Source organism: Drosophila kikkawai, chromosome 4 (genome assembly GCF_030179895.1).
Source record: "Drosophila kikkawai strain 14028-0561.14 chromosome 4, DkikHiC1v2, whole genome shotgun sequence".
In the NCBI taxonomy this organism is placed as follows: Eukaryota; Metazoa; Arthropoda; class Insecta; order Diptera; family Drosophilidae; genus Drosophila; species Drosophila kikkawai.
Window position 1 is genome coordinate 201,478 of NC_091732.1, and position 23,581 is coordinate 225,058.

At 35.1% G+C, this 23,581-nt stretch overlaps 2 protein-coding genes and 1 long non-coding RNA gene across 19 annotated transcripts in view; 1 reads left to right on the forward strand and 2 right to left on the reverse strand.

Moving 5' to 3' along the window:
* LOC108072466 (sterile alpha motif domain-containing protein 15) overlaps positions 1–2,396 on the reverse strand; it is a 23,430-nt gene extending 21,034 nt beyond the window's left edge. For 6 of the 14 annotated variants that reach the window (XM_070287608.1, XM_070287609.1, XM_070287612.1 and 3 more), the window contains exons 1-5: positions 2,176–2,276; positions 1,838–1,891; positions 819–1,259; positions 356–451; positions 3–50 (exon numbers count right to left, since the gene is read on the reverse strand). In XM_070287608.1, the coding sequence (XP_070143709.1) occupies positions 3–50; positions 356–451; positions 819–1,259; positions 1,838–1,855 (603 nt within the window). In that variant the 5' untranslated portion in view covers positions 1,856–1,891; positions 2,176–2,276. The other 8 variants (XM_070287619.1, XM_070287616.1, XM_070287611.1 and 5 more) reach the window with 6 other exon arrangements.
* The window catches only part of LOC138929040 (uncharacterized), a 22,614-nt gene extending 4,153 nt beyond the window's left edge, over positions 1–18,461 (forward strand). Inside the window, exons 2-3 of the long non-coding RNA XR_011445466.1 lie at positions 18,045–18,355; positions 18,426–18,461. This is a non-coding gene — a long non-coding RNA (uncharacterized lncRNA). The remainder of the gene's footprint in view (positions 1–18,044; positions 18,356–18,425) is intronic.
* Positions 10,240–22,557, reverse strand: Gyf (GIGYF family protein Gyf). Of its 4 annotated transcripts, none has more exons than XM_070287604.1 (8): positions 22,433–22,557; positions 21,324–21,692; positions 18,850–19,032; positions 18,460–18,787; positions 14,925–18,338; positions 12,961–13,035; positions 10,516–10,670; positions 10,240–10,453 (listed from the first exon to the last, which is right to left on the reverse strand). In XM_070287604.1, exons 2-8 carry the CDS (start codon positions 21,642–21,644, stop codon positions 10,334–10,336), a joined length of 4,596 nt encoding a protein of 1,531 aa, XP_070143705.1. In that variant the 5' UTR covers positions 21,645–21,692; positions 22,433–22,557; the 3' UTR covers positions 10,240–10,333. The 4 variants fall into 4 exon arrangements, with proteins under 4 accessions (XP_070143705.1, XP_017019119.1, XP_017019116.1 ...); XM_017163630.3 differs by having other exon boundaries at positions 10,240–10,462; positions 18,460–18,784; positions 22,433–22,552; XM_017163627.3 differs by having other exon boundaries at positions 10,240–10,462; positions 22,433–22,552.
* Positions 22,558–23,581: the final 1,024 nt, after the last annotated feature.

Below are 23,581 nucleotides of genomic sequence, written 5' to 3' on the forward strand. Positions count from 1 at the left end.
ACATCACTGGAAAATCCTTCTTCTCCTTTTCCCACAAGATCCTTCTTTTCCTAAAAATAATATAAGAAAAGTTTAAAGGTATTTGTAACAAACCAAGCTATAAATTAAAGATCCGAGTGACGTGTATTTCAAATTTTGTCTAGTTTTGAACGATTTCTGAGCCTGTAACAAATAATATTTTGATAATTATATTAACATTGACTCTCAAATTTAAAAATGATCCGTTAAAAACTTTTACGCCTTTTAGTTTTGCGTACTATTCCTTTGCCATATATGTAGCTCACGAAATTTAGGTCCAATCGGCTTACGGTGTCACCAATAAATTATAAACTGTAGTAACGACATATTAAAATACCTTTTCATTTAGCGATTCATTTTGGGTGGCAGTTTCATTTTTACTGTGGTTTTCCGCTGGCGACTCCGTTGACACTGTTGCGGGTTCATTAGGGTCCTGAAATAATATATCAGAAATATATATGGACTATCAAAGTGAAGATGTTCAAAAGTTGCAAGGCGCGTGCTGCTTATAAAACGCAGTTTCTGTTTGAAATTATAATATCTCACAAAACGTTAAAATACCCTTTATGTAAATATTTAAGATTTTTTTAAGTAAATGAGATCATATTACGTCTCTATACTGATATGTAGTTGCCTCACACACATCGCCCTTCTTCTATAAGATGAGCTCATGTTTTTAAGATTTTAAGTTAAAATAAAGATTATTTGATTAGAAAAAGTTAGAAAAGCCAGCATCTTTTAAAAATAATTTTGTAAGCGTTTAATTAATAATTTATTTTTATGTAAAGTTAAAATAATACTTCATCTTCAGAAAACGATTCTTCGGCATCATCCCCTGATTCTGTATCTTCGATATTAACATCTTGTTCTTCGACATCAATTGGAACTTTTGGCTTATCATCTTCGATTTTCAATGCGCTATCAATCAATATGGGATTATCAGTTACAGGAAGTTCTTCGAAAGTTGGATCCGTTGTTTTAGCATCACTATCTGTGACTGCCTCGGTAGAATCAATTTCTTTCTCAATAGTATCGGTTGAGGCATCAGTAATCGACGATTTCTCCTCAACCTGTTTTTCGGTACTTTCAATTTTATCTAAACTTTCGTTTTGTTCGGTCTCGATGGCTGGGCTTTCGGTCTCGCTTGTGCTTTCTTTGTTAGGAGCAAGAGTCACTGTACTTGTAACTTCATCGTTTTTTAGCTCCTTTTCCGTTGAATTTCCATTTTCGGCAACGTTAACCTTAAGAATTACAAATAAAAACATGGGCGTAATGACATTTCACTATAAGTTTAGAAGTCTCAAAGGGTTTGACCCAGAAATCTCTGATAAGAATTCCTTGGAAAAAAATGTCTAAGAGTTGCATTATATGTTTTTCGCATCCCCAATTTAGTTCCTAACATTCTTTTTGGTACCTTTTTAATGAGAATTTAAAACAAATTTTGGAAAAATAGTTGATGTTTTTATCGGTATCGCTTTAGGTATAGATTATAAATAACACAGGCCGACAAAATTTGAAAAATATGCAAAACCAAAAAAGACACGTTTTTGAGATATTTCATTTTCAAAGGTCAAAACCTAAATTTTTAGCACTTTTAAGTTCAAATATTTTGAAAACCTGACGTATAAAAAATTTTCTAAGACCGGATTTGGGTTCAGCGAATCAAAAACGATCTGAAAAGTTTATTCCAGTTTTTGATTTTAAAATTTGTGTGTAATGTCTAATATATCTTAACTCTAAAGTGTATACACTCTCAAATGTTTCTATTTTTTATTATAATACTAATACTTTCATATAGGCACATTCATATTGTACTTACTTCGGGTGTAGAATCCATTTCACAAATCAAATCTTTGTATATCTGTGTGATAAACTAAATATTAAGAGAAAATAAACTATAATAAGTATTCAAAGCCTATCAAGAAAAAGTAAGCAACAGGTGCTAAAATGAATATATTAGTATGTACATATGTGTACGAAAATATCATGCACAGGTATATATATACATTTCAATAGACTTAAATGCTAAAAGAGAGTATATCGCTTGAGCACACGTAATTAAGTAATAAAGTTTTAAAGCACTGCATTTGTTTATTTAATCATTTTTTTTTTAACGAGTATATTTTTTACTTGATTATTTTTCACTAGTTTTCTTACAAACGTGATATAACTTGAACTTGACAATACTGTGAAATCGAACTGTATTTGTAAGATAGATAATAATAAAATCAAAATTCTCGCAAGAGTGAACCAAGGAATATACATACACCGTTGAATTTCGTAGAATATGAGTGCACATCAAAGATACGTTCCACACTGTCCACATTTTTTCGCTATTTACTATATCATTTCCCACATATAACTTTTTCACAGAAACATTTTATTTTAAAACACACACAGTGTATGTGAAAGTGTGTATGTGTGCGTACAAATACAAAAATAAATATGTACATATATTTTATATATACATACATATATACTGGGCTGATTTTCTGGTGGAAGGTTTTAAAAATTAAGGTGAAAACTTTAAAATACAAAAAATATAGAGAAAATGTAATTTGAATTTGTATTTTTTTTAACTTACATTTTTATATTATGGTAAATTAAATAAAAATAACAATATTCTCACTTTAAGTTTCCCTCATCACTGTGGACGGTCGACCACCTAGGGACCTACTATGTATATACATATAGGCATTTCCAGGATGGCAAACGGTACATTTGTACAAAAAGTGCAAAAAAAATCACGATTAATGAATTTTATTAGTGCTATTTGCATTATAAAAAAAAAGTATTGAGAACTTTTTGTTTTGAAATTATTTTAAAAACAAGAAAGGAAGCTAACTTCGGCACGCCGAAGTTTGTATACCCTTGCAGATATTATTTCATTACATTTTACCTATGTATACTTAATATGTTTACAGTTTGACAGTTACGGTTTTGCATTCCCAGCTTTACATTTTCTCTACATCTACCGATCGTTTCTATGGCACCTATATGATATAGTTGTCCGATTTTTATGAAATTTATATATATATAAATTCTAGAATAATAAAATAAGCTTATATCTCAGAGTAGATGAAAATACGTTGAAAAACAACGAAGTTATAATTTTTTTCCTATTAATTTCCCGATCGTTCCTATGGCAGCTATAAGATATAGTCGTCCAATTTTCATGACATTTTTATCGAAATTCTAAAATAATATAAAATGGCCATATCTAAAAAATGGTGCAAAAATGTTGAAAAACAGCCAAGTTATTTTTTTTCTAAAAATTTATCGAACATTTGACGGACGTATTTCAGTCAGAAGTTCGCAACGCAGTGAAGGAGACGTTACCGACCCTATAAAGTATATATATTCTTGATCAGCATCAAAAGCCGAGTCGATCTAGCCATGTCCGTCTGTCCGTCCGTCCGTCAGTCCGTTTCTACGCAAACTAGTCCCTCAGTTTTGAAGCTATCTGAATGAAACTTTGCAAATAGTCTTCTATATACTCCCACTGCTATATATGTCGGAACGGGCCGGATCGGACGACTATATCATATAGCTGCCATACAAATGTTCGATAAATTTTTAGACAAAAAATTATAACTTGACTGTTATTCAACATTTTTGCATCCTTATTGAGATATGGCCATTTTATATTATTCCAGAATTTTGGTAAAAATTTTATAAAAATCTATATCATATAGCTGACATAGGAACAATCGGGAAATTAATAGGAAAAAAATTATAAAATCATTGTTTTCCAACGTATTTTTATCTACTCTGAGATATGAGTTTCTGTTATTATTTCAGAATTTTGGTATCAATATTATGAAAATCGGACAACTATATCATATATCGTCTTCCTCTATTATTTTGTCGGGCTTGAGGTGGTCTTTGTGCAGCGCGAAGCTGTGCCATCTGGCCACGTATCGATGCATTTCTTTCTGTACGTTCCTCTTGCGTCCGGCTATTACGGAAATTCTGACTTCTTATTGAATAGCTGCCATAGACGCGATCGGTAAATGTAGAGAAAATGTAAAGCTGGGAATGTAAAACTGTAACTGTCAAACTGTAAACATAATAAGTATAGGTAAAATGTTATGAAACTCTGTTTAGTGTCTGTTTTCGACATTATTTATAATATAAAAATGAAAACCAATCTGCAAGGGTATACAAACTTCGGCGTGCCGAAGTTAGCTTCCTTTCTTGTTTTAGTTTATTGTTGATGCAAAAATCCTAACACAAAAATCTAAGCAAAAAACGAATATACAATAAATAAGAACGAAAAACAAAGCCAGCATTTATGGTCGCGAACAGTTGAAGACAATATAAATTATATTAACACATTTTTTTAGACTTTTAATTTTAGCATTGCTATATAACTTTTCTGGAAATGCCCATATACACATATGCACGCACAATCAAATATCAGCTTACGATTGTCCCATCGTTTAAAGGTATTTCTTAAGGTAATGGTTGTAATTGGTACAGCAGAAACAAGCTTGCAAAAGATGTTTTTAATTGGACCATCAACATACCAAAACATCAATAAATAAGGTTAGGTTGACCTTTTTGCAAATGAAATATTTTTTTTTTTTCGTGTCAGTCTGAATCAAATCGTTGTTTTAGATGCCGGGAATAAGTTGAAGGAGAAAACCTTTTGATCTAAAGCCTAGTACTCTGACGACGAAAATCCGCTGTAACACGTGTTATAGCGGAATCGCTCTTTATTTGGCTACCGAGCTAGGAGACCAAAAAATTAAGGAAATCCCATGAAACGCAATAAAAATTTACCTTTTATGGTAGATCCACTAGGCTGTTGATGCTGATCAAGAAAATATATACTTCATAGGGTCGGAAAGGTCTCCTTCACTGCGTTGCAAACTTCTGACTGAAATTATAATACCCTGCAAGGGTATAATTATATGACTTTTTTTGAAACGCTGAACACCCTTAAATGGTCCCTCTTAAGGGGGGACATCTGAGTAACTTTTTTTAAAAATCGAAATATTTTTTTTGCTTAAAAAATACTTTAGGGTCTTAAAAATAACATATCAAAAGATAGAGTCCGGCAAAAGTTTCTAAGTGTCGAAATTTTCCATTCTGCGGCGATGCCTCACATGTAATCATATACGATTTTAAAACTTTAAACGCGTTTTTCTCAAAACCACTTTTTTTGAGTTGGCCGAAAACATAACTCGAACAAATCTTAACCGATCGATCTGAAATTTTGACAGTATATCCAAAATACCTATGGCTATCGACGTACGTAGGATTTTTTTTTTTTTTGCTTACTTTTTTTTTATCAACAATTTTGTGACTTTTTTTTTCATGAAAATTTAACATTTTAGTTAATCACTCACCATTTTGCAAAAATTCAAAATATCGAAAAAATCCTACGTACGTCGATAGCGGTTGAGATATAGAAACTAACAAAATTTGATTTTTTGTTCTAGATCAAAAACTAAGGACGTTAGGTTTTCGGCCATGGACCCCTTTAAAAAAAATAGGTCCTACGAAAACATGCTGCACAGCCGCCATTTTGTTTTCGATTTATTAACAAGAAAATTTATTTTGTAGTTCACATCTAACATTATCAAACCTAATTTAAAATTTTTCGATTGGCTTTTTCATTTGGCCAAAAAAAATTCTAGAAAATGGGCTTTTTTTTTGACAGTTACTCAGATGTCCCCCCTTAAATACGACGCAGCGGCGGCGATTTGCAATTATGTTGAAAGGTTAGAATCGAACCGATTTTAAGGTGCACCCCCAAAATATTTATTTATAAATCTAGTATGTCAGCTAATTCAATTGTGCAATAATGTTACCAAAACCATAAGGAATATAATACAATTAACATTTGTAATTTTCATAATCGCATTGTATTTTAAAATAATGAATTTCCGATTTTGCGGATTTAAATCCACCGGCCCAATAGCAGTCGGAAAGTTTCCCTCGCAAATTAACAGAGACTTAACAGAGGGAAATACGAATCCGTAAGAATTTTTCGGAAGTGGAAACTATAACAGACCTGTATATATATGTCGGAGATAACCGTTATTTAATTCCACCGTAGTCGAGCCAGCGAATTCTGTTCGCCTGCGCAGTCAAATCGTATCTGCCATCACGCCACTTTTCCTGTGGCCCTTTCACTTTTTCTCCCTTTTCACTCAGACGTCAATTCTAGACAATCTCACTGGATGTGCCAGGAACTCCGCCGCATAATTTGCAACTAAAGGTGGGATCAATTATTATAATGCTGCGGAATCTAAATCATCAGAGATTATGCAACGGAACGCATAAACTAATGAAATTAAGACGTTCCGTTTTTACTTTGACGTACATGTCGACACAGTATTGTTGAAACAAACGGCGGTATCTTAACAGATGATTGTCAACATCTAGTCGAATCATCAATCGACAGGCATAAAAGTTCATAGAGCTGACCTTATTCGTTTCTTCTCCTAAAATTTGAATTCAAACTTAGTTGTAGAATCAAAAAGAAGTGATGACTTGTAAACAAACCTGTCGTTGGCTTGACCATCTTTATGTTGAAGTGGTAAGATCCTTGTAGGATGTTTCAGAATTGTTTGCGAATGCAGCGCGATTCAAGTTTTCATTTGCCGGTCGTCTTCCTCTATTATTTTGTCGGGCTTGAGGTGGTCTTTGTGCAGCGCGAAGCTGTGCCATCTGGCCACGTATCGATGCATTTCTTTCTGTACGTTCCTCTTGCGTCCGGCTATTACGGAAATTCTGACTTCTTATTGAATTGCTTGAACGCCGTCCAAGTCTTGATCGTCTAACAGCAGGCATTATTTCCAATTGTTTAAGCTCACTTTGGTAATGCTTCGTTAACTCAATTCTTTTTGTTTCAATATTTTTTTACCGATTTCATTGATACGCAATCTCAACGCAGCTATGATCTTTGTAGGGTGTTTCAGAATTGTACATACAACAGTGTGTACATCTGTTGAGCCGCTAGGGACATTTTCAGAAGGTTTTCCCAAAGCTATAACCTTCTTCTGGCAATTACAAACAACTGGAAAAAAATTGAGCCAAATCGGCCCAGCCGTTCTCTTGTGGTGTGATTGCTAACATTTTTTGTCTCCATTTTTATATATATAGATTATTTATAATTTCTGTTATATTAGATATTTCAAATTGTTTAGGTACGCGGCCCATTGTACCGCCGCTGCTGGCTGAGCTTTCCGCTCCCGCCCCTCTTGCTCTCCAGCAGCGCTGAGCGCTTGCGCACTCTCGAGCGCGGGCTTCGATGCCGAAGTCCTCGATCGGCCGCTGCCGATCTCCTGCTCTCGCTTTAGCGAAGCTAGAGTCTTAGTTCCATATATGCAGCCAAATAAAGCTTAACCAGCGATTGAATTTATCCACGACGCCCCCGATCTACTTATTTCTACCAACTATTACGGTTACGCCATGGGAACTTTCCTCCAGCCACAACCACCAATTTTTCCAAGGACAGAAGCGCCGCCCCCAACACAAATCTAAAATGTAGTTATTTTATACGATTTAAAAATGCAAATGATCGACAAATTTTTAGAAAAAAAATTGTAACTTGGCTGTTTTTCAACATATTTTAATAATTTTTGAGATATGGCCATTTTTTATTATTCTAGAATTTCGGTTTTAATTTTATTATCGGACGACTATATCTTATAGCTACCATAGGAACAATCAAGAAATGAATAGAAAATTTTCTAACTTATAATCGGACAACTATATTATATAACTGCCATAGAAACGATAGGAAGATGTAGAGAAAATGTAAAGCTGGGAATGTAAAACTGTAAAGCATAGTACTCTGACGATGAAAATCCGCTGTATAAATTAATACAGCGCCGAACTCCATATAAAAAAAACGGTGTCTAAGAAGGAAAAAGAAGATCTTTTAGCCTCGTCGTTTTTGCTAGTACTCTGACGACGAAAATGATGCCTGCGAAAATTGAATGGCGTTGCCAGATGAAGAGAGTAAACAGCTGATATCGTGCTGTATAAATAATTCATTTGATTTATTTATTATATACCCCTAATGGAGGGAAAGTTGAAGGTGGCATTGATAGAGGCTGTCAAGGCGAAGCCCAGTGTGATAAAAAAAAAAAGCCTTAAACGCCATAAAAGGTACATTTTCATGGCGTGTTATAGCTTTTCCTTTATTTTTTTTGGTCACACTGCTTACCGAGCCAAATAAACAGCGATTCCGCTGTATTAATTTATACAACGGATTTTCGTCGTCAGAGTACTTGGCTTAACTGTCAAATGTAAAATGTAATGAAACTCAGTTTTGTGTGTTTTCAGAAATTAAATTTATAATAATAATATCAAAACCTAATTATTCAGGCCTGCTCCGGTAATCGTAAAATTGTTTCGTTTTCGTTTTTAGCTGCTCCGGTTTTCGGTAAATTTCTGTCGGGATGTTTCGTTTCCTCATCGTTTCTTACTGCTCAAGCAGTTGACTTGATTTTTTGGTAAATAGCAAACAACATGAAAAACTGCCTTTTATATTTAAAATTTTTTATTTCGAAGCCAGGAAAAGGCAAAAAATGCTGGAGTTAAGCAAATCTTGGCATTCAAGATGCTGCCAAATTTTTCACAGTTTTAATTCCGGTGGTCTCCAATAATTATTTGGTTAATTTCGACCATTTTAGTCATAAAATTAAATAGTTATTAATGTATTCAGTTCAATTTTTTAAGTACATATTTTTAACTGGATGTTCGTTCCACCAACAATATGGCAACCTTGGCGATAACTTTTTGCGATGGACTTATCGACCTATCGTCAAAACGAGAAAACTTGGTGAACAGGGCAAAAATATTGTTGTCAAATCTGAGGTGGGGTCAGAAACAATTTTTTTTATAAAATAACTACCTGCCAGAATAATCTTATGGTGGTGTGTAATAAACATCAATAGACCACTAAATAAACTATTTTTTTCCTTTAGTAAATAAGATCTGATTTCATATAAAAACAAGAAAGGAAGCTAACTTCGGCACGCCGAAGTTTGTATACCCTTGCAGATTGGTTTTGATGTTTATTTTATAGATTTAAATGCTGAAAACACTCACAAAACAGAGTTTCATTACATTTTACCTATACTTATTATGTTTACAGTTTGACAGTTACAGTTTTACATTCCCAGCTTTATATATTTTATACATTTACCGATCGCTTCTATGGCAGCTATAAGATATAGTTGTCCGATTTTTATGAAATTTATACCAAAATTCTAGAATAATAAAAAAAACTTATATCTCAGAGTAAATAAAAATGCGTTGAAAAACAACGAAGCTATAATTTTATTTCTATTAATTTCCCGATCTTTCCTATGGTAGCTATATCATATAGTCGTCCGATTTTCATAAAATTTTTACCAAAATTCTGGAATAATATAAAATGGCTATATCTCAAAAAAGATGCAAAAATATTGAAAAACAGCCAAGTTATAATTTTATATGATCAAGAATATATATACTTTATAGGGTCGGAAACGTCTCCACTTATAATACCCTGCAAGGGTATAAAAAGCCATTTACTTTTCAATCCGGCCAGAAAAAGGTGCCCGTTTTTCAAATCGAAAATATCTTTCGTTTTCGATTACCGGAGCACCAATTTCTCGTTTTCATAAACCGGAGCAGGCCTGATTATATCCCATGTATTTCAATATTTTGCTGAAGTTTTCATTATTTTTTAAAAACAAAAAGTTGGCCTGCTAACTTAATATTAAATTACCAAGGACATTAAAAAAGCTATTGTAGCAGGTCAATTACCATAAGTAAGGTCTGGTCACACTATTCGATGAGCTACGCTCTCTGAGAGAACAGGTTACTCTCTCTCTCTCAGAGAGCGCCGCTGCTGGTTTTCGGGGTTAAAGAGAGAGCTGCCTACGTGCAGCACCTGTCATTCGAGCGAACAAAAAGTATAGACGTGTACCGTGTGAAAAAGATCGAAAGAATAAAGAAAACATCCGCATTATTTTCTTATACGAATAATTAACGGTAAAATATGGTATAATCAAAAGTTTGATATTCCAATATTGCTCTGCTAATTTGATGAACATTCTTTTCATTTCAACAAAATTAATAGATTTTTAATGATCCACTTGTAAACTGCAAGATTATACAAACTTCGGCGAGCCGAAGTACCTTGTTCCTGACTTGTATTAGAAAATAAACATTTATTTTCATTCCACTAAATGCATTATTAAAAGTCTTAACTTGTATGATATTTAACGTGGTTTATTGTTTCAAATTTAAATATTTTTTAATCATACGACCTTTGTAATTGTAACTTTATATATAAAATTGTAGGTTATGGTCCATCAACATAATCTCGAACGCCGACATTAATACGACCTTCGGCGGCTGTAACTGAAAATCCAAGAATGCTCCGAGCATCCATTCTCGTCATTTTGTTCTTCTTGATTTTCTTCTGTTTGTTCTTTGGAAATAAGAAAATAAAAAATATATCTAAAAAAGCATAGTTGAACCCACCTTATTATCAGTATTATCATTTGAAGATGGAGTTATAGCCGGCGCTGGCTTGCACATGTCATCGTTGTGTGCATTTTGTGCCCGCTGTAAGCTCTTGTATTTGCTGCGACGTTCTAAAAACTGTTTGGCAAAATCCATTGAATCTTTTCCTTCACCTAAAAAAAATAAAAGAAAATTAGAAGGTTTATAAAAAAATGTAAGTAATATTAAAAGTTCACAATACTTCATGGGCATTAAAAAAATAACATGAACAAGATAGATAGATTTTGTAAACAACATTTTCCTCATATTTGCAGTAAAACCAATGATCCACTTTTTTCTATAACAACTTATGCTCAGAAGAACCCCTAAAACCTGGACTGGACTAAGTCAAGAATATTTGTATACTTTTATAAGTTTTAAATGCCTAACAATTAAGTTTTCAGAATGCCCTTCTGAATGGCATACGAACAGTTAGTTGGAGACGAGCAACTGCGCAGTGTGAGTTAGAATATTCGCCATCTACAATTGTAGTGAATTTTAAACATATAAAAATCCAATGGACAATTCGGAAAACATTAATTTTAGCCCGACATCTGCGCCAACTCCTGCACTTTCTGCGGACCTATTGCGCGTAATGTTAGAAATGGAAAATCTTACTTTGTTGAAAATGTTCAAAGTCATGCAATCTTCGGTGCGTCCGCAAAATCAAGTGGTAATTCCGAAATTTAACCCGGATATGGCTGGCGCTGATACAACTCACTGGTGCGCAACTGCGAACAGTGTGATAGAGGAATAAACGATCGATGACAGAACCTTAATTATAATGCTAAGTAACTGCATGCTTCGGAACAGTTCAGTTCAGATTACTACAACCGTTTGAGGTGATGGAAACACTGCCAGCAGTTACTTTAAATGTGCTAAACAGCCGTCTTGCAAATTAGACATCTGCATGAGTGGCAAAAAAATCGCATTCAAATGCACAAAGCTCAAAATGAGTTGAGTGAATTTGAAGCAAATGCCAAACTGAATTGAATGAGTTGACTCGCTTACGTACGACTCAGCCGCACAAAGAAGAAACGAATGGAATGAAATGAGAACTCAGAAAACTGAGACGCTGAATTCGAATGATTCGAGATGCAACTGTAAATAACATAATAGGTTTGATCGACCGCCACGTTTGGCTGTTGCCTAGTCTAAATTGAAACATAAGCAATTGATATGCGTTTTCATGCTATTTTTCAAAGCTATTCAAGCCGAAAATGAATGAAATGAATTGTATAAATAATTAATTCCTAGTTTTTTTCTGTTTCAGAATATTAAGGGGGGGGGTAAGGTATTTAATTTTTTTCCTAATTTTTTTTTAATTTTTTAAAGGCTCAATATCTTAAGAATATTGTGTCCAAGTTTTACATCGATCATATGAGAATTGACGAAGTTATGCAGAGTTAAAAGAAGGTCGTCTGGTGTTCAATGCATGAGAACCACAAAGTTTAAAGCGCTCTCCTGAAAAATGCCATTTTGAAAATCGGTGTACACGATAACGCGAAATCTACTGAACCAATCGGTTCAAATTTGGAACATAACTTCTTTAGGTAATTCTACAGGTACTCACGTCAAGCTTTTTTTAATTGTTAATTTTATTATATTTTTTATTTAACTAATTAATTTAATTTTTTAGTCAAAAATCGGGGTTTTGACTTCAAATTTTTATAAAAAATAGGGAAAAATTTTTTAAAATAAAAACGCTTTGTGAATACCTCGGGACACTTATCCTTTACCGAATGAGGTATAATTTTTTTAGATCGAATGATTCTGTGGACAGTTAGGATGTACACCGCAAACCAAACCTTTTTTTGGAGGCGACTCGGGAGATTGCCTATAAATCCTCTACCTCTAAATATTTTTCAATACAAAATGGATCAAAAATTGTTCAAATGTTGTGCTATTAAATGGTATTTAATTCATTAAGCTAACTTTAGTCGTTTCGACACATTTTCTTTGAAAATTGGGCATTTTTGCACCGAATTAACCTTTGCGCGGTACAACTGTATATAACTTAACGGCCCAATTGGAAACTCATTTCTTGTTTTCGTTTTACTTGAAAAATTGTTAAGTGTAGATGACGGGATATTAAATAGCTGCTACAACAATGAAAGGAACTTGGAATGTTCCTTTTGATATCATCCACGCTGGTTTTAAAATTAAAAAAAAGGATTGCGAATATGTGAACCAATTACAGTAATTTTGTTCTACACGATCAATAGAGCAAATAAAAGACATTTAAACACTCTGTATGCAACAAATAAATATCCCAGCTAGATTGCAGTAAGAAGTATTAAAAAATCCGATAGCTAAATGTTTGCAAAAGTTTAAAAAACCGGAGCATAAAAAAAACCGTAGGATTCATATTAACATGTAACTGCAATGCCTGTACATTTATCAATAGTCTACCATAGTACATACCAAGATATATGCGGACATAGTCCTTAACCTCATATGGCGCCTCCAAGTCCTGCAAGAAGGCCACAAATGTTGGTACTGCAAAAAGATTAAAAAAAAAAATATATATTTTTATATATATATATAAATGTGAAGTATATGTATATTGGCATTTCTAAAATCGCGCACGGGATATTCGTACGCATTCAAATTAAAAAAAAAAACTGTAGAAAGGAAACGATTTTATTGTCTGATATAGGATTTAACATATTGATTTTTATTAGCTCCTTTCATTGATGCAAAGTTTGATTTTGGATAATTTTTAATTAAGATAATTGAACAATTAAGTGTCCATTCTGCTTAGTTGTATCAAAACAGGCAATCTTCAAGAATTTTTGTTTTGAAAAACAAAAAAAACATGTGTACTTCACGTATATTTCTGATAAAGATGATTTTGCAAAGTTTCATAAATTTTGAAGCATGTCCTGAAGCAGGACACATGGCGACGTAAGCCAATGCACGAAAAAGGAACCCCTCTGGCGACTCTTCTACAGTTCTTGTTTAGTATGAGTGTGGTTATGGAATAGACTAATTTGATGGAAATTGAATAAAAAATAACAAAATTGATGTTTGAAAAGTTTCGTCGTTTTTACTAAAAATGTTCTTGACTTCTTTGTCGATAAATAATCTAATAAAAAAAATTAATTAATTCGTTAATAATGTACTGATATATATAAGGGTCGCCAGCTCGAAAAATGTAGTTTTCCAGAAGTCGCGTTTAAAGTTTTATGTACGCTCTATACCTGCTATGAGTCCGGCCGGTTTGGAGGCTCATAACTTTTAAACTATTACGTATTTTGAATTGCCCTTTTAGTGAATAATGGAAAAAAAGGCGATTTTCTTTATAAATCTAACCAGAATGGACCCTTAAAGACACTTCTTTTTAACTTTTGTGCAAAATGACTTGCATTTTTTTTATATTCAATTTAGACGTAAAAGGAAGTGACAACGAAAATCAAAAATTTTTTACTTTTTCTTTTACGTGTACTTTCGAGTCTTTACATTCTCTGAGTGATGTTAGAAAGCAAAAGTCAAAGATTACTGCCCTGGTTTAGAAGTTATCATCAAAACAAAACATGCCCTTTTTATATTTTTATAAAATTTTAGTGAGAAGTTTGCAATGCAGAGAATCTTAATCCACCTGAAAACTTACAAAAAAAGATTTTTAATTTTTGGTCCCGGTGGAACTTATAAATACTAGTTACATAAAAAAATTTACAGAAACTAAAGTCAAGTTTTTCAACCAAATGTCTGCATTGCAATCTATTAAGTGCAGAAAACCTTGTTTTGAAAGAAAATATGGCAAAACAAACGTAAGGTTAAAAAACTATGGCAAAATATTCAAAAAACACTATAGGAAAAATGATATAAGAATTCCAAATTTAAGCACGGAACACTTTTTGTTTTGTATTTTTATGTAATCGAAAATTTTTGGGCAGACTTGAAAGGTCGAATAGAAACCAATACGTTTAAGAACTCTGAAGACATTTTTAAAAAACCTGGCATAAGGTTCTAGTAGTGACTTCTACAAACGTATTGCTAGTATGCTAAAGATACGAGTGGTTTTACTGGATACTAAAATAAGATAACTACTAAAAAAAAAAGTCAAAAATATTCGACGTTTTTAGTTATAGGCACTCTGTACTTCTTATTTGGACCAACCCATTTTTATGGGTTTTAGATAAAATCAAGACCAGTCTTTAAATTTTAAATGTGAAATCCTTGTGATAGTTGTTTTCATTATCTAGTGTAACTTCAAAAACTATAGTGGATTTTTGCATTAAGCTTTTTAAACAAGTCATTCGCGTATAAGTATTTTAACCAATAGTGTATCTCTAGTTAGTTTTGCTTTTCTTTTGAAAAAAATATTTGATTTATGAAATTATTAACTAGTATAACTAAAAAAAAGGGATAATAATAATATTTACCATCAACTTTGGCAGACATATTGTCCAAGCTCTTAATACACCAGTTGGTAAACTCATTTTCATACTCATGAACCTTGCTTACTGAGGGATCTGCTTGCCCCTTGAATTGTGGCTTTCGATCTTTATCCTTTTCCTCAGTTGAAGCTGCAACTGTTTTCTTATTTGGTTTCACTTTCTCGGATTGATTTTGTGGTTTAATAGCAGGCAATGTTTGACATTTTCGGAGATTTCGTGGCGATGTTTGGGGGTTCGTGTTAGATCTATTCTGTGTCTGTAGAATTGACGAAGACCTGGGGGCGGTGGACGCTGCAGTGGAAGAAGCTCCTCCTCCTCCATAATATGAATTCTGATGATGATTACCTAATGTCTCATCCCATAAACCAGAAGAACCAGAAAGAGTCAGTGGAGAGGCACCACTCCATGCCTTATTGACATTACCCCAAATGTTGGACATCGTGGAGCCTCCTCCTCCGGACGCTGCTGAAGATGCTCCTCCCGGTAATGATCCAGTACCAAGATGCTGCTGAAGCTCTATATCCCTTCGAAGCTCACTCGTTAATCGCTTGGCTTCTTCCGCTTGAATCTCCGCTAGACTCATAACTGGCATGGGAGTTGATGCCACCGATTGCCATTTAAGGAGAACATCGTTGGCTTCAGCTTGAGCTGCTGCATTGGCACGGGATCGCTTGTCAAGTTGCTCCTGATGACGCTGTTGGTCAGCCCGGCGCTCGCGACGCTCTGCTTTTTGGATCTCAGCCAGACCGGGGGCAACGGTGCTATTAGAATTCGATGATCGCGCGAGTGACCAAGGCGCTAAGGATGTGGCTGGTAAACGGACAGAGGATCTCTGTGGCTCTTGTGACTGGTCTCCGGTGGTTTTTAAGCATAAATCCTTCGTAGATTGAGGTTGAGCATTGTTATTGCTACCTAACAGAGCTTTACGACGTTGGGCTTGTATTTGTTGTTGTCTCTCCTTTTCCTCTTGCACTTGTCGGGCTCTTTCTTCCGCATCTTGAAGGGCCCTACGCTTTTCCTCTTCTAGTTGTTGTCGCTTACGCTCCTCTTTTTGGCGTCGCTTTTCCTCTGTCTGCTCTCTTCGTCGTTGATCCTCATCGTTGACTTGCTTTTGTTGTTGTCTGATATTTGAATTTAATTTGTTATTAGTTGATGGCTTATACTCCTTTGTTTTATATGGTTCATTCAATGATTTAATTACATCTTCGTGATGTACATCTGTTACAACGTGGGGTTCCTGGGGTTCTTCCAAGGATCTCTGTTCATTCTTCAGGTCTTCCTCAGGAAGTTTTTTGTCCACAAAACTACTACTTGGTTGTTGCTGCTCTTTTTGCATCATTAGTTGCTGCTGCTGTTGACTCTGTTCCTCTTCCAAAGTAGCCACATCCCATAGCGTTCCTTTTGGCCATTGCGAAGAGGTGTTTGTAGGCTTCACTGACTGGGGAGGCAGCCACATGGGTATCATTAAGTTTTGAGCAGTTAACATTTGTGTTTCTTCCACCGAAGAATGAAGTTGCTGAGGAGATTCTGCTGCAACTGTTGGCTGCTGACCGTTGCCACGTAATAACATTCGCAAATTATACTCATTTAACAAATCCAAATCATTTCTTGGCGGCAAGTCTTCAGGTTTGGGGGTTATTAACTGCTGCTGCTGCTGTTGTTGCATTAGTTGTGCATTCAATATAAAGTTATTAGCATCTAATAGATTATTACCAACTATTGACCGTTGTTGAACACTATGTTGATCCTTTTTACTCTGCTCTGCCACCAAATTAAATAGTTCTCTACCTGCCATTGGATTTATGACGGACAAAGTGTTACCTAAGCCATTTAAACTAGTTAAATAATCGGGAAGAGCAATTAATTGTACTTTTCGGCGTACTATAGCTTCACGTTCAATAGCCGAAAGCCGCTGGAAACAATCGTTTTTCGTCAATTCCGCAAGTATTTGGTATTCTTGATGCTGAACATATTGATCTTGCAGCATTTGGAACCGCATCGATAGCAATTGTGATGTATTACCCATTAAATTTCCCTTAATGGCCAAGGTAAGAGCTTCAGCGGCGGCCGTTGCATTGGCTTTAAGGGGCTCATCATTTGGATGTTTACGTGAAAGCAAGGGAATTATGGGCAGTGCAGCGGTTGACAGTGCAACAGTTGGAAGCGTAGCGGCTGTTGGAAGTAACTGTTGCTGAACTCCTCCCTCTAGTAAACGCTCCTGGTGATTTCCAACAGGAAGACTACCCCTTTCCAGTAACTGCTGCTGATTTCCACCTCGCAGGCCTCCTCCTTCCAGTAACGGCTTTTGATCACCTATTTCCATTTCCAATTCTAACGGTGATGGCAATAGGTGGCTGTGCGTAAAAGGCATATTTCCATGGCAAAATTTTATAAGTTCGCCCAACGGACGAAAACGATTGTCCGCAAAGCGACGAACGAATAAATTCTCATTAAAATAACCTGCACGATACCACTCTGTCATTTCTAAAGGGCTAAACGGTCCCTGGACGTTCGTTTGTGGGTCGCGATAGAACCACAAATCGTTAATGTTCGAATTCAAGGAATTCATCAAATGCGAATGATGTTGATGTAATGATGGTCCAGGCGAAAGGAGAGAGAAATGTTGCGGCGCTGGCTGCTGTTGCTGCTGATGTAATTGTTGCGGCTGGTGACGTTGCAGATGACTTAAATGAATCGGATCGGCAAACGGAGCATTTTGAAGTAAAGATGGAGCAGCCAATTCCTCGCCTGATGTTGCACTTTCATTAATTGCATTTGATTCCATTATAAGGTCAGCAGCTGCAAATCTCTGACTGTTGCTAGAGCTTAGATTGTTATCATCATCCATTATCAATTTCTCAACTTCAACAGCTACTTCCTTGATTCTATCAGAAATGTCTGTACCGTGCGTAGTTTTTGAATCTATTGCAGTTACATCACAGTTGTCTTTATTGGTCGTATTTAATTGTGCATCATTAGAGCAGTTTTCGTGAATTTTTTCATTTTCATTTTCACTACTTTGATCTTTTATAATTTTCGTTTCTATTTTAGCATCAGTCTTTTCTAATGCATTTTTTATCGGTTTATCCTTATTATCATGATCAGTTCCATGGAAAGCACCGCTGGCGTCAAAGCTCCCACCGACTTCAGATGGATTTTCCATTGCCCATTCCGGTAAATTATCTTCATTTACGGCTGCCTCAACACCAGGCCACATTTGAGCGCTCTTCACGCAGGATGTTGAAACGCGGGCAGAAGTGTGAACCGTTCCCATTCCCGATTGTTTCCTTTCACGATCAATGCTTAAAGTGCCCGCAGAGGAAATGGAACGATGCATCATAACATTTGTCTGTTGACTATCGACATTGGAGTCATCGTCACGCCAACTTGTTGATCTTCCTAAAAAAAAAAAAGAGGTATCAAAAAAATAAACTTCTACGATTTTTTTTGGTTTGCAGTTTAAGGTTATATGCTTTAAACTTTTAGTAATATTAAAAAATGAGCTCTTGCAAAAGCCTACCCCATCGATGACTGTTTGTACCAAAACTATTATTAGAATTTGCACCGCCGCCGCTTCGCCACCCGGTGGCCATATCTGAACCACTGCCAGTCACTACTGGACCATCCCCGGAACCATCTTCATTTCGAGTTCGTCGCCAGTTTTCCATGTTGCTGTTGCGATGATGACTGGCAAACTCCTTTCGCGGACTCGAGCTTGGCGTACCATTCCAGTCTAGAATGCCACCACCGCCTCCTCCTCCACCACTCATTGTTGTTGTCGAGGTGTTATTGGATATCGCCGAATCCCCAGTTCCATTCCGATCAATCCAATTACGTTCGACGGGCTGCTATATTAAAACCCATATTTTTAATGAATTGCTATTATTTACTCTATTATTTCCGGTATTACCTTGATATTCATTGCAGAAGTTGCTGTCGAATTTTCATCGAAAATCCCACTGGGACGTTGATATATTGGATGATATACAGATTTACCCCTCATTCGGCCTCGATCAACGGCTCCACCGCGTCCAGTTCCACGCGAGGAAGAGCCAAAGCCTCCTGAGGAACGCTGCAACCAAGCAGGTCGCGCCTGTAATCCAAATTACATCATTTATTTATAAAATTTTAACATAAAATCAAAACAAGAAAGGAAGCTAACTTCGGCTCGCCGAAGTTTATATACCCTTGCAGATATTATTTCATTACATTTTACCTATATTATTATGTTTACAGTTTGACAGTTACAGTTTTGCATTCCCAGATTTACATTTTCTCTACATCTACCGATCGCTTCTATGGCAGCTATATGATATAGTCGTCAGATTTTCAAAAAATTAAAACCGAAATTCTGAAATAATATAAAATGACAATATCTCAAAAATGATGCGAAAATGTTGAAAAACGGCTCATTTATAATTTTTTTTCTAAAAATGTATCGAACATTTGTATGGCAGCTATATTATATAGTCGTCCGATCCGGTCTGTTCCGACATATATAGCAGTGAGAGTATATAGAAGACTATATGCAAAGTTTTATTCAGATAGCTTTAAAACTGAGGGACTAGTTTGCGTAGAAACGGACAGACGGACAGACAGACGGACATACAGTGGTGCTCATAGACTTAAGCCACAAGACTTCATCCAAGAATTTTAACGAAAATTAAGAAAAGTTTTTATTCCACAGCTCCAATTATTTGTGTCACATTAGTTCTATATATCAGTGTTCTAATAAAAGAATAACCAAGTTATAAAAATATATATTCAACGAAAAATTAAAAAAATCTGAGACCAACCCCAAAAAGTCCTGCTCACATACTTAAGCCACCTGGAAGAAAATGATCCAAAAAGTTAAAATTTGCCCAATATTCCTTATAATTTTAATAAATTTAGTTTAATATTAAGTGGGATGACCTTTCTGATTACGAACAGCGGAGCAACGCTTTGGCATTAAGCCCACAAGACGTGCGCACTGTTGAGGGGTGATTTTCTTCAACTCTTCCTGCAAAATATGCCAAAATCTTTTTTTTTTTTGCTGTTTTTTTTGGCCAACGACTTGTTTAAGAATACCCCACAAGTTCTCTATAGGGTTCAAGTCGGGGATCTGCGGTAGCCATTGCAAAACATTGATTGTCTCTTGGCTAAGCCACGACTTGACTATCTTGCTGGTGTGTTTCGGGTCGTTGTCCTGTTGAAATATCCAGGCAAGTGGCAAATTATCGGCATATTCTCCAGATAAATTGTTAATAAGGATGTCCCTGTACATTTCGCCGTTCATAAATGCCTTCTATCTTCTTTTGGAGACCTACGCCCGATGCGGTGAAACAGCCCCAGACCATAATCGAAGCGCCACCATGTTTAACGATCTTTTTCGTGTATGTTTGATTGTTTGGAGCGACGAATCCAAGTTTAATGTCTTTGGGAGTGATGGTAAACCATATGTACAACGTCCTCCCAACAAACAATTGTACCCCAAATACACGAGAAAGACCGTTAAACATGGTGGCTCTTCGATTATGATCTGGGGCTGTTTCACCGCATCGGGCGTAGGTCTCCAAAAGAAGATAGAAGGCATTATGAACGGCGAAATGTACAGGGACATCCTTATTAACAATTTATCTGGAGAATATGCCGATAATTTGCCACTTGCCTGGATATTTCAACAGGACAACGACCCGAAACACACCAGCAAGATAGTCAAGTCGTGGCTTAGCCAAGAGACAATCAATGTTTTGCAATGGCTACCGCAGATCCCCGACTTGAACCCTATAGAGAACGTGTGGGGTATTCTTAAACAAGTCGTTGGCCAAAAAAAACAGCAAAAAAAAAAAGATGTTGGCATATTTTGCAGGAAGAGTTGAAGAAAATCACCCCTCAACAGTGCGCACGTCTTGTGGGCTTAATGCCAAAGCGTTGCTCCGCTGTTCTTAATCAGAAAGGTCATCCCACTTAATATTAAACTAAATTTATTAAAATTATAAGGAATATTGGGCAAATTTTAACTTTTTGGATCATTTTCTTCCAGGTGGCTTAAGTATGTGAGCAGGACATTTTGGGGTTGGTCTCAGATTTTTTTAATTTTTCGTTGAATATATATTTTTATAACTTGGTTATTCTTTTATTAGAACATTGATATATAGAACTAATGTGACACAAATAATTGGAGCTGTGGAATAAAAACTTTTCTTAATTTTCGTTAAAATTCTTGGTTGAAGTCTTGTGGCTTAAGTCTATGAGCACCACTGTATCTAGATCGACTCGGCTGTTGATGCTAATCAAGAATATATATACTTTATAAGGTCGGAAACGTCTCCTTCACTGCGTTGCAAACTTCTGACTGAAATTATAATACCCTGCAAGGGTATAATAAAAGCAATAACTTACGCTATTTCCTATAGGATTTGGATTATTATCCTCTTCAGAGCTCGGCGTTAATGCTAATGGATATTGTACTTTTTCCACAAACAACTTTTTAAATGATGGCAAAATTTGCGGCAACAAACAGTTGCGATCAAAAAGGGACAACATCTCCTCGCGGCCATAACGGTATTCAGGAAACAAGAAATTACGCGAAGCTGAGGCAGATGTCGCAGCATTGACACCGCCAGCAGCATTTACGCTGTATGTGGTGCTTGTGGAGCCGCCGGAAGGCTCAGCTGACATATTGCGCAACCATTCTGGCCCAAATTTCATTGAATCTGTCATGGTTTGACTTCGATCTTTAGCTGGTTCAATATTTTTCGTTGGCTGACGCTTAATTCGATGGGAATAAATAAAAAAAAGTTAATGTTAGGGTGATAAATTGTTTGGTGATAAATTCTAAAATTAAAAACAAATAAATTAAATGGAAAAATAGCAAGTGCAAAAGTGCGAAATTTTTAAAGTTTGGGGAAAATGAAACATTCATCTTAAGCAAATTGCATGTACTATGTACATACATACATATGTACATAAACATATGTATATATATGTATGCCTCAATTAAAACTATGGATGTCTGAAAAAAAAAAACACTAATTAAAAGGACCTCCAATTTAGATTTATAAAGAATTTACACAAAATTATTTGTTAGGTGTGTATTAAATAGGCAATAAACAAAGGTCTTTGGAGTAAAATAAATCGAAAAATAGCAAACATAACCTTAAATAACACCATACAATACTAACGAAATCTACACATGTAACACACACACACACGCATTTAAAATTTATATTGTGAAATTCACACCCGTAAACTTATCCGAAATGGCTATTTAAACAACTATATCTTCCGTTTCTTTTTTTACAAATATTTACTGATCAAACCTAAATGGTATAACCAAATTAAAATTCAATAAATATGGTGCAACATATACAAACACATACATATATACGTTTTTCCGCTTTTAAAATAAAAGTTATTAGGTATAACGCATAACATAGACTATCAAGTTATGTATTATAATATTTACTGGTCTAAATTAATTTAAAAAAATATATTTAATGCCTACTTACACGTACCACAAATGTATTTTAAAGCAAAAATATAATTTACGACTAATATTTCAGTGCGACCATTATTGGAACACCACAACATACCAAAATATTATTTTATACCAGGATTCCACTACTCAAACTTTCATTTACGTTTGTTGTGAGGCAAATCCAAGTTACAGGGTCTTCCCACAGAACTCACATCTGCATCCCCCGTCAGTTCATAATTGATGGATGGGTGGTTCATAAGGTTTTGCCGTTCCGAAATTCCTTACTTTGTACCGCATCCGGTATGCATCCAAATTTGACGACCTTCTGTTAACAAAAGTAAGAGAATAGTTATTCGGTGCAACTATGGTTTAAATATCTTAATTGTGAAATTTTGACCTTTCAGTACGAAAATGTTAACAAAGATGTAGATATTATAACTTTTAGGAGCCATGCACGCTCTTCGAGGCATTTGCTCTTGGTTACAGAAAAATATTTCAGAAATTCAAATTTCTCGTCAATTAATTAGTTTTAAGTTTGTCAGAATAAAATCTGACACAGACTGTGGTTTTTCCGTTATTTTTTTATTAGTATTATAAAAAAAAATTAATTATTAATTAAAAATAATATTATTAATTATTAAATATATTCTAAAAATGTTATTTGCAATTAAATTAAATTGGTGCAAAGTCAATCAATCGATATTTAATTTGCTCGGTAACCAGTGTGACCAACAAAATTAATGAAAAGCCATAAAACGCCATGAAAAGGGTAATACTGAAAAGCTGTTTGTTGTTTGTAAACAAATAAAGATGAATTCAAACGGATTGGATTTTGGTATTTCGCCGCTAATACTGTCTGAAACTCGTGTTCCCACAGAGCTACGATAAAGCACAGTTGTGGCTCATGAAAACGTAAACAAAGACTGTCGAATTGGCAAGTGCAAATTTGAAATGGAGCATTTACCAATTTATTTTGGCTGTTATACAACCGGAAAAGCACAGATTGCGTCAGAATTTATCCGCACTAAATTTAAATGAATTAAATGACAAGGAATTTTAGTTTTTCTAATGATTTTTCCCTAACAAAGAGCAAATTCCCCGATGAGTGTCTATAGGTGGAAAAGGCATCCAAAATCTTTAAAATAAGGTAGAGGCAGGCGGTATATATTAAAAAGTAAAA